This window comes from Crocuta crocuta, unplaced genomic scaffold (assembly GCF_008692635.1).
Source record: "Crocuta crocuta isolate KB4526 unplaced genomic scaffold, BGI_CrCroc_1.0 scaffold164, whole genome shotgun sequence".
In the NCBI taxonomy this organism is placed as follows: Eukaryota; Metazoa; Chordata; class Mammalia; order Carnivora; family Hyaenidae; genus Crocuta; species Crocuta crocuta.
In genome coordinates, this window is record NW_027530016.1 from 1,356,052 (window position 1) to 1,374,139 (window position 18,088).

The following is an 18,088-nucleotide window of genomic DNA, read 5'->3' on the forward strand; positions in this document are numbered from 1 at the left end:
AGATGTGTGCTTCTGCTGATTATCCAACTAGGATAACTGGAGTCCTCACCAAATCTATCCCATCTCATGTCACTTCCCCAGTTACGGAAGAAGTGGCATTAGGCTCTGGAAAGTGAGCAAGGGACAGCCTAAGGACATGTTCTTTTGAAAATTATATTGGTTAGGGTGGGTGGTAGGATGAGTGAGTGGCTCAATTGGTTTAGCTTCTGGCTCTTGATTGCAGCTCAGGTCATGATCTCAAGGTTCTGGGATTGAACTCTGTGAGGGGCCCCATTCTAGGTATGAAGCCTACTTAAGAGTCTCCCTCTCCCTCTGCCTGTTCCTCCTCTGTTCTTGATTTTTCTCTCTCAAAAGTTACATTAGTTATTTTCACCTTTGCTACCTTTGCTTAGCAATCTCTTCTGATATTTGCCTCTCTTGATTCCAAGGACTAACTCATTAGGATTAACTTTATCCTGCCTCTTTAAATTGACTGAAATGTCCTTTAATAATCAAGTTGCCTATTAATACAATCGATTTTTAATTTAATGGCTCCTCCTGTCAGGGACAGTACTGATATTGATTTTGAAATAATATGCCATTATGCAAATCTCATCTATTTTAGGTGTCTTTGCCAAGCACCTACAGAGGTACTGTTTTCTTTTTCTTCATCTTTGATTTTCCAGTGTAACAGTTATCAAATACTGACACATTTTCTAAAGATTATGAACCTAGTAAATATTGATCATCTAAATTTTCAGTGCTTATTCTATTATACGAATTGTGTGAGGCTTTATGTTTCTCATAGTCCAGAGTAAAGAAAATAAAACTGCTACAATAGTGGATTAAATTCACCAACGATATGAAACAATGTAATTTGGTTATTTCTATTTACTTGTAAATGAGTGATCATATTGCTTTTTGAGAATAAAACTGGTAGTCGTTTCTAAACAGACTAAGTCTATTAGCCAGGTTACTCCATCCATCTCTACTGTGCTCTGTTTCTGCAATCTAAAAAAATGTGTGACTGAAATGTTAGGATGGGTTGGGACTGCCAGATGGAGAAAGATAAGTCAAATGCTCTTAGGTAATATAAGCAAGAGCATTGCAACCTGACATTCAGCTTAATGTACCCCATCATCAAGTTGCCTTGATAAGGAATGTTGGGCCATGAGGTCCAGAAGATGGTGACATGGGCCTTCTTATGCCCATCAATACTTTCCCATACTTGGTCTTATGGGTGATTGCTTTAGTAGAGTTGTACAACAGTAATTTATGAATGTAAGACAGGAACATGGAAATTAATACCCCATATGCATAAATTTGATGCACTGAGAATACACTGAGGATGACAAAGAGGATAGACATTTGGCAGGTTTTGCAAAATAAATTTGATTTCATTTCTAACCTCAAATTCAGTTCTGAAGAGCTCATGTATCATTACTTACATCTTGTCTCTCTCTAATAATTTTTAGCTTTTGGATATTGAGGAATGATCAGATATCCTAATGTAGTCAGGGAAGGCTGATTTTATTATATATTTATACACACACACGCACAAACTCTTAAGTAAATGGGTCACTTCTAGAAAACAATTCTACATGTTAGATAGGAACTGTTCGCTGTATACATGTAGTTAGACTTGGTCACACTGTTGGTAGTTTTGTAAATATCTAACTACTTTTTAAAAATGCTTATTGTTTTAGTCATTTACAGCTGCTCATTTGGCCTTAGTATTTCAGTCTTTGAGAACACAGCTGAGATAGAAAAGGAACTGTCATGAACCCCAATTCCTCAGTAATGAGAAATTAGGTATGAGTATCATGCAGAGATGTTCTTTAGCTGAGGAGCAGAGAGATGGTCCAAAGGACAAGAAGCAATCATCTCATTTCTACAATGTTAATCCAAGAAAGTAAGACTAAAGCATTTAGCATTAGGGACTGGGAAATTCAGAAAATTAAAAGCAACTTCTACCTTTATTTCATACTAGGAAAGAACACTGAAGCTCTCTGGTATACATAAGTCTAAATGAGACTTGATGGCTTTGATCAATAATTAGAAGAAAAAAAGATTACAAATATTTTTCCAGAAGATCAACATCCATGACATTAAAACTGTGTTTATGTAAACTCATTGTTTCAAAAACATTAGTCAAAAATGTTCTTGGCCAATGTTACTGGAAAAAAAAAATTTTCAAGGACAAACAAGTGTTTAGGGGGCTCTGAGTAAGTTGTAATACAGGAAGTAATTAAGCCCTTATTAATTAGAAGGTAGCATTAGATTTCTTTTCAGAGTCATCAGGCTTATGGGAAATTGAGATTTGCATAATATTTGCATTTGTCCTACTGTCTGTCAGTCACTGACAAGCAGAGGACCTTAAGGCTAGCAGTGCAAATGGATAGATTAGAGGAAGAATTCTTAACTAAATGCCTTGGTGTCTTGGTAGAGCTTGAAATAGTATAAATGGCATATTTTGTAAGAGTTGAAATTCAACTTTGGAGGGATGAAAATAACCATTACATCATGACTCCTCATCTCCCACCTTTCAAAACGGCTATTGGGAGGCCTCAATTTCATCTTTAGAAAGACAAATAAAACATGAACATCTTCCCCTTGAGATCTAGGTGGAAAATCTAACTTGAATTAGAGTCTGATGCTAGGACATTGGGTGGGGTAACATAAAAAGAGTTTGATTTTATTTTGTGATGGTCTTCTAATTACTTTTAAATTTTTATGATAAAAATATTGTTTGGAAATACAGTAAAGCAGAATGAAGGCAAAAAAAAAAAGAAGAAAAAAAAAGACCCATAGCCAATCACTCACAGATAACCTCTGTTGACATTTTGATGTGATTTACTGATTTGTTCTAAAGGAGTGAATTCCGGGGCACAGCTCACACAATCCTGCAATTAAAGCATTTACTAAATAAAATTTTTCTTCTTATTACTGTGATCTGTGTTCTTTTGCTTTTCCTCCTCATGAAGATGATAAACCTATTAATCCTGAGTGCTACATGCTGCCTAAAATCATTCCATGCCCTTGGGCAGGGGAGCTATGAATCAGGTGACCTCTAATCTTGCAGACCTACCCCCTACCCATTCTGGAAGAACAAAGTCACAGTACAGAAGGTTCTCTTCAAGTACGGAACTTTGACTGGAAGTGCAGCTCGTTAACCTTGCTTTCCTCTTCTCTATGTTCCTTCTCTTCTTTTTCTCTTCCCCTTGTTCGTCAATTTCTATTCTTCTCTGTTTCAGCAAAACAATATCAGTCAAGGTAATTGATGATGAGGAGTATGAGAAAAACAAGACCTTCTTCCTTGAGATTGGAGAGCCCCGCCTGGTGGAGATGAGTGAGAAGAAAGGTGGGGAAGCTGCTCCAGGGCTGAGCCCAACAGCTTCTGCTGGCCTGTGCCGCCCCTGGATGCCTGCACTCTTCAGATGTGACTCACAACACACACATCCTTCCACCTATGTAACAGGGCATAGACCTCGCCCCGGGGCCACAGTGGGCCCAGCCTGTAGCTCCATCAGCCAATTCTGGCCATTCTGCACATTGCAGGGCTGAGAAATGAATGTTCAGTGCAGTCAATCAGGCCTCCGTTCTGGAAAAGATGGTGCTAATGTTTGCCATGCCAAAATGAAACCAGCTTTCTGATTTCTCTTCTAAGTTGGGGTACTTCCTGACAGCTAAGTGAAGCAGGAAGAATTGGTGAAAGTGGTAAATTGGAAGAAAATGTCACCGGGGCCAGCTGGGAGTAGCCGCGATGCCCTTTTACATACTTCTGGAGGTCCATGTGTTGCCAGTTCAACCTCCATAACTTCACAGTAACATGCAGCTTGGTGAACACCTAGCATGAGCGTGTGACGCCAACCATTTGTTTTGCCTTTGTCTTGTGTTCCCACAGGAAGATCATTACCATTAGAATATTTGACCGTGAGGAATATGAGAAAGAGTGCAGTTTCTCCCTTGTGCTTGAGGAACCAAAATGGATAAGAAGAGGAATGACAGGTGTGAGAGTATACAAAGACATACCAGCGAGAAATTGTACTCTTCTCTCTCCGTGTCTCCTACTCTCACACTTAACTCTCTCCTCTTCCTCGGCTCCAAGTACTATCCTTCATTTCCTTGGAAGCTTTAGCAATTTCATCCCCTTCCCTCATTCACAAGTGCACCAAGCAATGCCCCTTCTCTTCAGGAAATGCCCGCTAACCTGGATTAAAACCAGACTTAAGAAATAACGTAAGAGATTTCTGTAATTCAGAAGCGATGATCTAAAAGCATGCTTTCTGTGTTCAGTTATTCACTATTCAGGAATTGTTCTAGAATATGCTTCTGACTATGAAATCTCCCCTTGAACGTTAGTGATAAAGACTACTTAATGCCTCTTAGCAGCGACCGATGAGTCTAATGGCAACTGATAGGAACTTTCAAAATAATTCGATAATTAGGCCCCTTTAGATAACCCAGTTTTCAAAAAATAGATATTTAATAAGAACAAAGACCTTTGAAGAATACTGTTGTATACAATGTAGCATCCATCTTGACCTAAGGTTTTTCATATTATCAAATATGATGTTTAAAAGCGACAAGAGGTAGACTAGAATTTAGTCCTTGCTTAAGGCCTAGCCAGCCTTATGCTCGTAAATGTTTTGATCCTTATAGAGTCAACAGTTTTCTAACATATACAGTAAAAAAAGAAAAATAAATAGCAGTATCCTTATAACTAGATTTTTTTTAGTTGATTTATACTTACAGATTTTTAGAAAATATTTGAACAAAGAAGCCAATTTCTTTGTGCTCTTTGATTTTATATCTTATTTTCCATGGCCTATTTTTGATAAGGAAGGACAGGAATTTTATACCACCCTTAAAGATAATATTTTGTTCTGAATTATTACAAGGGCTTCGTATAATTATCCTCAACTAGTGGCCATTTTAAAGGAATTATGTAAAATGAGCATTCTCCACATTAATAGGTTTTACTCATTGCATACAAACAATTGATGAGTAGCATAGGATTAGACCCCTAACTTTGTAAGAAATTTATACTTTCACATGTAAGGGAAAAAATCAAATATCGTCTATGCCTATATAGACTCAACATTTGGGGGAATTTAATCTTGCATTTATAAGAACTCATGGACTTCAGAGTCCCTCAGGAAGAAAAAAAGTGTATCTCCTGACTTATTCATGTCCCAAAGGTAACAGGAACATTTTGGGGACCCATTTTAATGTGGCCTATTTATTATTCTCCATGGGCAGTAGGCAGAAGGAAAAGCCACTTTGGAAAACTGAGCTGATTTCTTACAAAGATGGGATCAAACATGCCTCATTAACATACAGGGAAAAAGCACTTACTTCTAAATGTATTCCTCCAAAACATTGTCTTTTATGTAAAGGAAGAGCATCTTGGATACAGCTCTTTCAATTGCCATTTTAGTAAAATATGCCCTCATGTGAAAGCAAATTCCTTGATATCACTATCTGGTTTCGTACCCTTCCACGTGGATTCTTGTCACTATAAATAAATGTACTGACTTGTTTTAGAAAGCATCCTCTAACGCCACTACCACTAGTAGGAAAACAGGGCTGGAGACATAATTGTAGCATTCTCCTCCACAACGCCTGAAGTAAGTTGTATATGTTTAGCCAGGTAGCTTTCCCCAAAAATAAATGCCACCGCATAGTCTCGGTTTAAAGCACATAACCTAGGAGACAAATCAAGGATGCCCCAGTCCACCCCACCTCCACTTGCCATGTCAGTTTCCATGGAATTACGGGTCGACAAGAAGTATTGTGACTGTGCACTTTTATAATATGCAGAAGTCATAGGTAAAGGCACACAAATAAGTGCTAATTCCTGAGACTCAGGTCTTGAGGGTTTAAAAAACATAAGCATCCCTTGATAGCTAATGAATACCAGATAAGTAGAACCTCCAGAGAGAGCTTTACCTAGCGCCAAAGTCTCCTTCAGGCAGGGCAGCCAAAATGGAAATTTCCTCAGATGTTCTATCTGTTGTCATTGAACGACAGGTATCATACCTGAGATCCTGGATGATATAAGACTTCCATATGTCGAATTCAGCAACTCTCGGGTGATATTTAATGAGGAAGACTCAGTCAGATAAAGTTAAGATTAACTTCATTAAAGCGTTTCTACTATATGTGATAAACTAGATACGTAGAGTATATGTAAACATATATAGTAGAAATGTTTTATTAAGTGCCCAGAAATAACATATAAGGTGAATTATCTACATCTATAACCGATCACACACACTTGCAAAACTTAGTATCCGGACTGTTTATTTGAAAATATTCCCAATGCCTCATTTCCTTGGGGTGCACCCATGTTAGCAGTACTTCTGTACAGTGGTCACCTACCACCGTAATCAAATCTGCCTGGATTTCTTTCTGCTGATATTCCTCTTACTTTCATTATTCATCTGGTCTCTTATTCTGTGTTTGTCTTTGTCTGTTTCTTTCACAGCCCTGTTATTGAATGAGCTTGGTAAGCATTTCATTTCTTTCATTTCCTTTTCATTTTTCTAAGTTATTTTCCATGAATGTCAGGTGATACAGTACCTTTCTGACTTTTATTTCTGTTGATTTAGTAGCCAGATTGTTGTGTAGGGCCATCGGCTTCATTTTTGTGTAGGTCAGATAGTTTATATTCCATTTTTAGTTTAGTATAATCTTTTTTAAAAACAGTGATTGCTTAGGTATGCACGAGAATTAAATTTGTGCACTATCGTAAAAGAATGAGTAGCGATTAAATCATGTGCAGATGTTTTCATTTTTTTTCTTAATTGTAAATATAATTTGGCAAGTTTCTGTATCTTAGATGGGTGATCAGGCAGCCAATGTCACTAGTATTTGTTATTTAGATTGTAAGTTAAATAAATGGTAACATTTCTTCTTTTTTCTTTTTTAGGTGGCTTCACAATAACAGGTATGAATTTTTAAAGCTAATGACGTCGAATTTTATTTTTTTGCTTTCTGTTTTCACCAGACGTTGTTTACATTTTTAAAAACCATTTCTCATTTTTATTTGCTTTTATGAAGGAAAATACCTGTATGGTAAGACAGTTTTTTTTTTTAATGTTCTTCATTTTCCCCCAAATGCCCTTAAAATCAAACCAAAACCACATTTAGGTAACCTGCATTAGTATTTACCTGTGGCACATGGTGTGCTCTTGTTGACTTTACACATTTAACATTTTACACCTTAACAATCTGTGTGCTGTGTTTATGTGTACGCACATTTGTGTGCAGAACCTGTAATTGTTCACATTTTGATACTGGTTAATTTATAAATGTTCACGTAGCACTGATGGTGTGCAGTGTACCCTGCCAGATGTACCGGAGTATCAGAATAAACAAGACAATTGCCGACCTTAAGGAAACATAGGAATTGACATCTAGGACTGCTCCATGGCTCAAGTTCAGGCTCCTGCTAATACATGATGCCCTATTGGCAGAGGACAGAACATCCCTTCCCCTCATCCCACATACCAATCTGAGCCTCTTTTTGGGGACTTCAGTTTGAGCCTTATTAACATGGCTGCTTCAAGTGCATTGCAAAGTGTTCTCTAAAAACCCAAAATGCCAGTCAAAAAGTTTAAAACTCTCAAATTCATACTGGTATCCAGCCTGTGTTGACCACATTACTAAAACTATTTCAAACACAACTCTAAAGCTATTTTCTTGTGTACAGAAGGAAGATGTTTCCTTACAGGATCCTCCCTTTTGACCTTAAGTATTTTCTCAATTTTTCAGACTCATCTACGCAGATTTAGAGAGGGACAGAAATAATAAATGGTAGGTCTGATTTGTCTGAAGCTGTAGGCTGAAGATGTCTCCAAAGGCATCCTAATGGCCATGGCATTTTTCAATATGTTGTGCAGATATCCCTAGTGTGATTATTTTTTTTCTAAAATCAGCTGAACCAAAGTATTTAAGGAAGGAAATATTTCCAAAAATTCCCAGTTTGCAAATGCTATGGTGAGGGTGTTGGGGGTTAATTAAATCACTGTTCATGTAAACTTAGGATCAGGTAGTTCCAATATGATTCTGTCAAAAGTGGAACTTTCTGAATGTGAGCAATGTCACATGGGCTATTCGCTCTCCACTTCTTCTCTCTAGACACGGCATTTAATGATGAAATGATCCATAGACTCTCAGAGACACAGAAATTGAAAAGGATAAAAATGCTAAACAGGTCAAGTCCTCACAGAGGAGTTTTAAAATCTGAACATCTGAAGCCCTCCCCAGTCAAGTCTCCCTGATTGTGCACTGCTGAAGATTCTATTTTTGAATCTAAAGTGTGGGAATTTACATCTATTTTTTAAACTTTTATCTCATTTTTCTCATCCCATGTTTGAATTCACTGAAGTCTTCTTGGAAATACTCTGCTCCTGTCACCCAATAAGTTGGATCCTTGTGAGATTTGAGGGAGGTGGAAATTGGGCAAGGCAGCCTTCATGGCTTCTGAAATAATTAGAAATTAAAAAGTCAACCATTAGAGAACTATTGTAGTGTCTAGCAGCACCTTCAGTCCTATGCAGCCTGATAATGAGATCTTCACTGAAAACTCTTTGGCTACAGAATGCCTTGTTAAAATACATTGATGTATTTAGATATTGTCCTATTTTCCTTATCGTTGCATATGTCAGGATTTTGCTTTTACAGACTTCCTTTTGTGTCACTTGAAGCATCTTCCCTTTTAAGTATCTAGGTAATAATAGGATTCTAGTTTTCTTTTCCCAGAAATTGTTCATAACATGTTCTAGAATATCTGTCCAGTAATGCCCACCATTTCACGCCTCGGACACATCTTGCATTCAAGACACCAAAGTCACTTCTTCCAAAGACTTCTATCATTTCATGTACTACTTCATTAAATTCTTTCTTAAAGCTTTAATTTGAAATAGTGGGTTTTCTATTATTGCCACCTCTTCCCAACACTCAAAATTGATACAGTTAGAACAAGAGAATGTTCCAAAACTCTCTGGGAATCTCTACATTGTCAGGCTCCTCTCACCTTATATGAACCTTTTTCTCCTGAGCTGGGTCAGAATACCTGAGATCCACTCTCTACAGATGCCCTTGGGAAGGTTCTAAAACTTAAGTCTAAACAGTGAAAAGCAGCTTTAAGCCTAAAGAACTTTTCTTTGAAGTCATGTTGAGGCTTTTGAAGTCAAGGCTTTGAGATGCAGGGGCAATAGAGAAGAATTAATCTAGCCCTTGGACTCTGCCTACAGCTTTTCTGTGGTCTTGTGCAGCTGAGTGTGAAAATCTGAATTTGAAGCAGAATATATGTAAATTGAAAAAGTCATTTGGTCCACAGCCCAATATATTTCAGAGATTTCATTAGTGGTGGATATTAAGTGCTGGAGGTGATTTTGGAATTTGCAAATCTTTATGTGTTCCTCCTAGACCTTGCCTCATTGAAAGGCCCTTGTTTGGACCTATGATCTCATCCTCCCTTGACCTTTTTGGCATAAAACATGATAACCCCTCTATACATTAAAGCTCATTAGAGTGTGTAATTCAGTATATCATTTAATCTTCAACCTTACAGAGTAAGTTATTATTGTTCTCATTTATATGAAGGAAATGAAGGTTGAAAGAGATTAATCAATTGATAAATCAATATACCCCCAAATCACCCATCTGGATTCAGAGCCTGCCCCTCTGATGAGCGTTCTAACCCTCGCACTTTCATTTCCTCCCTTTCAACCTCTTTATTCCTACCTTCATATTAACCCCTTGACAATCCAAAGCCCATATGTGTCTCATAAACACCATCAGTGTGAATTCCAGTCAAATGAAAAATGAAGGGGACCTCAGGACGGGGAAACTAGAGCACATTAATTTGGGTTGTTTAAAAAAATTAAGTATTCTGGTTCAATTTGGAGAAGAGAGAGGCATCTCTGATTCCCCAAACAGGCAGCCATAGAGTTATACATTAAAAGTCATTATATTTCTCTATAAGTTGCTCTCCCAATTATATTATTCTCATCATACAATAGACTTCGCAAGGTACATGGCTTTTTCAGAAAGCCAAAGTATGAAAATTCTGACACCTTCACACACTTTAATCACTCCAGTACCTAGGGTGGAGGAACCAACCCCCTTCAACTTTAGCTTTGTTTACACTTGGGGAAACTGAGTCTCAGAGAAAAGAGTGCTTTGCCCAAACTTGGATATCAAGCATTTGGCAGAGTTGGTACCAAGTTCCAATTTCACTGACTCTCAGATCAGTTAAATGTAGCTCTTGGTAGAATCAACAGCAGGTGGGTTTAGCAGCCAACTGAGCCAGAAGTTTAATGAAAACCCTAGGCCCAGTTAATCCAATCGTTACTGTGATGATGGCATACCCTTGCAAAGCCTTCCAGTGGATAAAACATTCTCCTGTTCAGACTGCCCAGAAAATAAATAAGCATGTTCCCAGTTGCTATGTTACTAGACCCTTAAACAAAACTATGATGTGGACAGAACAGGTACTTTTATCCCAATGTACATGTGGGAAAACTGGGAAATAGCCTGCTCAAGGCTATGTCACTGCCACCAATATGCTTCAAAACCAGGTTTCCTGTCATCACACTAAGTGCTTTCCATTGTTTCATGATGACTCTGAAGCAGTCACTGAAGGACATGGACCCTCCACTTCAGATGCTTGCACGAATCTAGCTGCACCCCCTACTGAGGAGAGTGTAGTTCATTCACATCTGGCTTGGCTCCTAGAACACTTACCCCCATTTATTTGCTCACCTGTGACCTCCGTAGCAGTAACTCAATCCCCAAACTAACACTGCTTGTGATGTGTGCATCTGGATGTGATGTTTAGCTTACTAATTCCACAAAGCTCTGGTGGCAAACCAGTACAGTCCATTCTGCTGATTTTCTGCCTGTCCTTTTCGCTAGGCCAACCTGTCTTCCGGAAAGTTCATGCTAGAGAACATCCGATCCCCTCTACTGTAATCACGATTGCAGGTACTCATTGCATCATGGTCCTTGAAAACCACAGTTTAGTTAGCTTGAAGTTAACTCCCCTCAAGTGTTCTTTAAGTCTTTAGACATTAAACAATTTGGCCCCTGTCCCCTCTAGAACATCGCTAAAGAACGCAGTGGCTTCTCTGCAGCTGGGAGTATGGTGGGTCATCAACAATAACACAAGGGTATCTGCACAGGACAGGACGCATGGTCGAGGGAGCAGATGGACCTGAAGAGAAGATTGGCTCCCATGGCCTCTCCCTCTCCAGTTTCAACACATTCCAGATTGTTTGCAAGTCTCGCTTCTCAAACATGGGTCTTTCATTCCAAGTGTAATGAAGTCTCTTTCAAAGCAAGCTGTATTTCTTTCCAGAGCCTGCCTTTCTTGCCCCCAGACAATCTGATGATAGCTACATATGCACTGATGATAGTACATCTGTGGAGGTTCCCTAGAAGGAACATTGCCAAGGTGACCAGAGGATCACAACCATCCCAAATCTACCATAAGCTTAGAGCCCAGACATTGTCTCCAAGTCTCTGGATGAGGACAAGGATATTCACTCCTCAGTCATCACCATCGCCATAAGTGGCCACGGTGGTAGAAACACTTCCTCCTGCCCCAGGAGGACTTTCCTCATCCTCACATCACACTTCCCTACTCAATAATCCTGATATTGGTTATATCACAGGATTGTTTTTTGTCCTGTCAATAATGATTTTATGGGGTGCCTGGGTGGCTCAGTTGAGCATCCAACTTTGGCTCAGGTCATAATCTCGTAGTTTTGTGGGTTTGGGTCCCGAATTAGGCTCTCTGCTGTCAGCACAGAGCCTGCTTTGGATCCACTGTCTCCCTCTCTCTCTGCCCATCCCTGCTTTGCACTCTCTCTCCCTCTCCCCAAAATAAATAAACATTAAAAAAGAATACTGATTTTAACAGTGGGTATGAATTATCCATTTGATCTTTAAGTTGTGTTTGTTGGTTAAGCCTGTGATGCTATGTGATGTACTATCAACTTCTCAATTAAATATGGTGAATTTTAAAAGTCTACTTGTATATGTATGCAGAGACAGAGACAGAGAACGAATTTTCTATCTGACGAGCCAAACTAAGTATGCTATCGTTGTGCATACATAAGGAGGTGAAACTGACTTGGCCAAAGGAAAATGGACTGTGTTTGATCCAGCATTCAAAGTGAAAAGGAAACAAAATAAAACAAGGTGAAAAGGAAACAGATATAATAGACCATCCAGACAAATGGTGTTAAACTGTTTCCCCCAATCAATAAAAGATATCTTAAGAGAGGACACTTTTTTTAAGTTTATTCATTTTATTTTGAGAGAGACAGGAACAGCATGAGCAGGGGAGGGGCAGAGAGAGAGAGAGAGAGAGAGAGAGAGATTGAATACCAAGCAGGCTCCCCACTGTCCACACAGAGCCTGATGCAGGGCTCGAATTCATGACCTGAACCAAAACTGAGAGTCAGACGCTTAATCAACTGCGCCACCCAGGTGCCCCAAAGAGAGGAGACACTTTTTAAAAAATAGATCGGTATTTGCCAGTATCAAAACTCTGCACCACTAAGATACTAATTTATCAGTATCATCATAGAGCAACACTAGGATGTATCTAGCTGCCTCCTCTCCATCACATAGAATTCCCTCTTAAATGTTCGTGACATTTATTAAATGAAAATAGCCCTGACTCTTCCATGACATTATGCCTTGGTGCTTGGACTTCTGTCTGCCTGGAATGCCCCCTTCTTACTATACCACCACCTAGCCAACCTTACCACCAACTTCGCCTGGCAAGCTTCCCTGCAAATTCCAAGGCCAATTTCAAATATTTCCTCTTTTCTGAAGGCTTCCCTGACACCTTTAGACAGAGCAAGCTGCTTCCTCACCCTGATCCCTCATCCCTTACCTTGCTGCATTTGAAGTCTTCCCATCTCTGTGCCTCATTTCTCAAGTGAACAACAAAGGATCTTTATATGCATAGAGCATATGTCAGGAACTAGTTACAGATATAATAGCACCAAACTAAGCATTTCATCCTGATCAGAAGAATGGAAAGATGACTAAAAAGGAAATAAATAACCTTTTTAATCATTGTGATTTGATTTCATTTACTACCATGTCCATTTATTTAATGCCATGTTCCAAATAATTTCATGTTTGTGAAATGTGGCATTAAACAATGCTACCACATTACCTTTCTCTTGTAATTTCCCCAGTTTTCTACATTTAAAGCAATTTGACATGTACAAGTAAACTACAGAAAAGGAAGCCATAATAAATATTCTCTCTCCATGGCTTTGCAATTCAAATAATAATCCTGGCTGTTCTTCTGGAAAAATAATGTTTATTTGCTGTAAGTCTCTAAGACATCCATGGGTAGCCATGGTTTTGAACAAAGATACTAAAAGAAACTGCGGCCATGAAAACTACCCATAACATTATCCTGGGTTCAAGGATCAGAAAGCAGGGAATCAAAATATTGATTTGAGCACTGGGTAGATTGGATATCATATATCTCAGCCGACCACTTCCTTGACAACACACACATAATTTCAAGGGCAAATCTGGAGGACACCAGTTGGAACTTTTTGCCTTTTCTTGGGTCATAACTTCCCAAGCCTACTATAAAAACACTACTACTTCTGCAGTTAAAATTAATCTCCTTGCACTTCTCCTTTGCATCTCTTAACATTTAGCAGTTTCTGGCCAGTCCAAAATCACTTATGTTTTAGTCTCCATCTAATTTCATTGTGGCCATGTAAGAATTAGGGATAGAAAGGCAGATTCTAAAATATCCTTTTAGGAAGACACTACTGAATACGTACTAAAGCATTAATATGCTACATCCTGCTTCTGCATTGGGTTGGTTTTGACACTTGGTATTTAAAATGCTAGCAGTACTCCTAGCCCATCTGCTCTGTGCTCTAGCAGTGAACTGGCCAAGGAACTGATTCTCTACAGAATTTGCTAGAGTATCAAATGGAACCACCACAGCAATGTCCTCACCAGAGGGAACCATGCCTTTGGAAGGAATGAGAGGTATGGACTCCTGCAGAAGCTGATGCCTAAATAAATACAAAAGGCAAGAAGACTGGGCTAGAAGTCCCTCCCTTTCTCGTGTTTCCTCAGTCAAGAGATTCCTACAGCAAGCAGTTTGCCAGGAAAGTTCTAGAAGCAAAGGCATCAGGGCTGAGGTCTTTTCCATACCACTCATACTACTTCCTTGGAGATGAGGTACACTTGACTTGACTCTCACGGGAAGTAGCCTGTCTTGTTCCCGCATCCTGGGCCTGAAGGACAAGGAGGTAGAGTGAGTACAGGAATGGTGTTTGCCATGTGCGTGGCCTTTTCAGTCTGAGATTTATCCTAATGACCTTCACACAGAGAGGAGCCAACTGTGAGCTTCCCCTCATTAATGGACTCTCAAGTCCATTAACATTTTCTTAACACCCACCAGCCTCTCCTGGAGCGTAAGCTACATAGTGGTTCTGGAAATAATCACGCTCACATGGTGAGTAGTATTAACTCCCAAGGCTTCACCTTTGCCCTCCCTGTTTACTTTAAGATGAATGTGGTCCAGATCTTCCTAACAAGTCTCAACTTTGCACCACAGAGAGGAAGCACTAGAGCATAGGCATCTTTGTGAAACATGGACTGGATGGTTTGCTTCTTAACTTGCAACAGGAGCTCTGGCTAAGATCAAAATTTCTCTTCAGCTAATTTGGTGGCACTGGGGCATTTTTCTGTTGTCTCTAGAAAGTGGAGAGGAGGAGGCCTAATTCCTCCATCCCTTGTGTCATTCTAGCACTTTTCATTGTGGTTCCTTTGGTCACCTGCTAGAGGAATGTATAAAAACAGCCAGGGGAACCAGCATCACAGGGGACAGCTGGGTGAGTCCCTTAGCTGATACCATGCAGGCAGAGTATTTCCCAGTGATCTGCCCCGACCAGCTCCTTTCCTGATCTGCACTTTGGCTTGTGCTCAGGTTGTGGGTCATTATAGTCACTTGCTGTTAACAGTGATGTGCTGCCTGTCAGGCCAGCAATTCTCCCCTCCAGCCTTATGATCTTCCCCAAGGGACTTTTAGTAGGTCATTAGGGCTTCCTTCCATCTCGGTTTTCTTGTAGCAGAACCCAGCAATTTCCAAAGAAAATTGAGCACAGGGCTCAATTTATTGCCCTTCCCTTTCACAGAGGAATATGATGACAAGCAGCCGCTGACCAGTAAAGAGGAAGAGGAGAGGCGCATTGCAGAAATGGGGCGCCCCATTCTCGGAGAACACACCAAGCTGGAAGTGATCATTGAAGAATCCTATGAATTCAAGGTATGCTCATGGACACTGCCCACGGGGGAGGCCAGGCCCATCTAGGGACCAAGACTGTCCATAGTGTCAGCAATCTCAGCAACTGGCTCATTAACTGTGAGGTTTCTCGGAGCAGAACTGGAATTAGAGAGGTAGGGAACCTAGAGGTCCTGCAAACTGAACAGTATCAGAACCAGGGGCCAGTGCGTGGCATCTGTCACTGCACAGGGTCAGAGGTGCACCAAAGGGAAGATGCTATCTGAGGAGAGAGCAAGAAGCAAAGGTGGATTCCAAGAGATTGTTATGTGTGGAGGAAACCAGCTCTATCTGAAGATGCAAATAAACCCATTAGAAGCAAACCATTCACACTGCTGACAGTTAGGAGGCTTTGGTTTTGGAGGGGGAAGGGGAAGCTCTTCCTATAAAACATCCATCCCATTGACAAGTTCTCATTTATAATTAGCCTTCCTCTTCAGATCCTGGGACATTTTAGCACAGTCAACTTACTGAAGGTATATAGTGCCTATAACCAGAGAGCTTACAACTGAGCAGATAAAATTGGATTCCTGGTTCTCTGGATGACGAAGTCATTTTTCAGAAGTTAAGTGGATGGGCTTTAGGGTGAGCTTAGAATTTTGAGGTGAAACTTGCTGTCCATTTTAGAGGCTCCCTTGGTCCCTACCCCACCTACCATCCCTCCTCGTCCACACAGCCCTGACAGCTGAGAAGACGCCAGGAGAGCCACCCACGAATTCTAGAGTGGGGCATGAAAAGGAACCTCATTCTCTGGTTTTCCAGAACTACAGACCCAGAGTGCAGCTGTCTTTTCCCCAATTATTTTTCAAAGGCAGACTCTGCTCCTGTTTGGAAAACCAGAATGAGGATCCCAAAAGGGAGAATCAGGCCAGGAACTTAGAAGCCTCAGTATTTTCTGTCGATGTTTCATAGTACTGGCCTCTTTTCCTTTAGCTGGATCCATTAATTTTTTTTTAATTAGTTCACAGATTGAGGCGCCTGATAGGGGACAAGTAGAAGGAAAAATATCTTTTGCAACTAAAGTGGAATTTTTTAAAGATAAAAAATGCAATTAAACATTCCCCTTTGGGCTGCTGCAAATCTGTTTCTTTCACCCATTCCCATGCAAAGGAGGAGCAGGGGTAAACATTGGGACCGGTGCTTTCTAGGTAGACCCCAAGTATCAGAGCTCACCTGTTGTTTGATCTAGAACCTGCTGACTGACATACACACACAGGTTCCCCGTGATTCCATGGGTACAGATATCTCAGACTGTCCATTTCCACGGACCAGTCGGTCCAGATGTCACCAACCTCACTCTTCCTCATGCCCCCTCTTTCCACCTGGAATCAGTGAGCCTGGTGCACCTGCTAGAGTAGAGATTCCCCTACTTGGCATTTCTGTGCAAGTTTGCCTCCCAACCCTCCAGGGCTCTCATGGGGAATAATTATATGCTCTCTCCTTTATGGGACAGCCTGCCTTCACCTTCCATGCACCCAAGACTAGGAAGAGCAGTCACAGAAACTTTCTGCAGGAAGCATTGGATTGGAGATGGCCAGGCACAGTCTTCCAGGCAGCAAAGCTTTCTTGGGTCCAAAGCTTTCTCTTGTAACCATTCCAATGACTTGGACATTTGAAAGTCACCCGGTCTCTTTACATAAGTCCACTTGTTCAGGGTTCTTGTCTTTCTAGAATAGCTTCCATAGGCTATTTCCTCCCATCTCCTCAAAGTTCATCAGTAGTTACTATGAACAGGAAAGGGAGACTGAGGGCATGTTCCTGAAGGACCCTCGAATATCGATATTGACATAATGTTATTCTTTTAAGAAATTTATGTTTTTTTGGCCAAAGCTGTTTTTAAAGAACTTATTCAGAACTCTTAGAACTCTTAAAGACCCAGATCTGGGTGATACCTCACAGTGTCCCACTCAGCCCACCGGGTTCCCGTTTACCATTTTGTGACTAAGGGTTTGGCTTCCTGACACCCACTGCTGATGGTGAGGTTATGACAATAGCCTATGGGTCTAGTGCAGTGAAGAGTTCAAATTCATCTTACTTAGTGCCCCTTCCTCCCATGGATCAAGGGAGGACAAATATGCAAATTAAATCCTCAGAAGAACCAGGCCATCCCATACTTCCCAAGAGTCAAGGTGAATTAAAGTTTATAATCTACCCTGGGTTTTTCATACACACAAATTTTAACTTTCATGTATTTTAAAACTTTGTTCTTTAGAGAGAGTTCTTGAGGCAAGTCTGTGTGTTTAATGATTACAGCAGTTTATCTCTTTAACTGTTTATCTCCAAGGTGATGGGATTCTCTACCTTGGCATCAGAACAGAGGGCTTCTTTGGAGAGACCTTCTCCAAGTTTCCATTACATTTAGGAAAAGTCAAAGTCATTTCTTATTATATCATACACAGAACTGTGAATTGGCATCAGCCAAGACACTCAGTGTGCTTGATAAAATGGGCCTGAGCCCAGAGAGAAAAGACATGCCTGTCATGTGCTTGAAGTTACTGTGGCCAAGAGCAGTGACGGTGACAGCAGTTATCAAGGGCACTAGCAGTTCTAGACACAAGGCTCGTGAGGAAAGGTCACCACCCTAAGGAAAACATCTAGCAAAGAACGGTGTTGAAAATATACAGTAGGCCAGTTGGAGATGGGCCCTTTCATGCTTATTATCATCTCCATGTTCAGATGACTCTCACTAAAATAGCACACTTGACATTCTGATTGAGCTCTGGCCTTCTGTACAAGGCTGCTCAGGTCTCATTTTCT

General features: G+C 40.3%; 1 protein-coding gene across 4 annotated transcripts in view; it reads left to right on the top strand.

Annotated features, from left to right (window-relative positions):
• The window catches only part of SLC8A1 (solute carrier family 8 member A1), a 386,260-nt gene that overhangs the window by 310,415 nt on the left and 57,757 nt on the right, over positions 1 to 18,088 (top strand). Inside the window, exons 2-6 of one of the 4 annotated variants that reach the window (XM_077764226.1) lie at positions 3,234 to 3,340; positions 6,470 to 6,490; positions 6,914 to 6,931; positions 10,909 to 10,977; positions 15,186 to 15,316. In XM_077764226.1, coding sequence (XP_077620352.1) covers positions 3,234 to 3,340; positions 6,470 to 6,490; positions 6,914 to 6,931; positions 10,909 to 10,977; positions 15,186 to 15,316 — 346 coding nt within the window. Of the gene's footprint in view, positions 1 to 3,233; positions 3,341 to 3,883; positions 3,988 to 6,469; positions 6,491 to 6,913; positions 6,932 to 10,908; positions 10,978 to 15,185; positions 15,317 to 18,088 lie in introns of all 4 variants that reach the window. The other 3 variants (XM_077764227.1, XM_077764225.1, XM_077764224.1) reach the window with 3 other exon arrangements.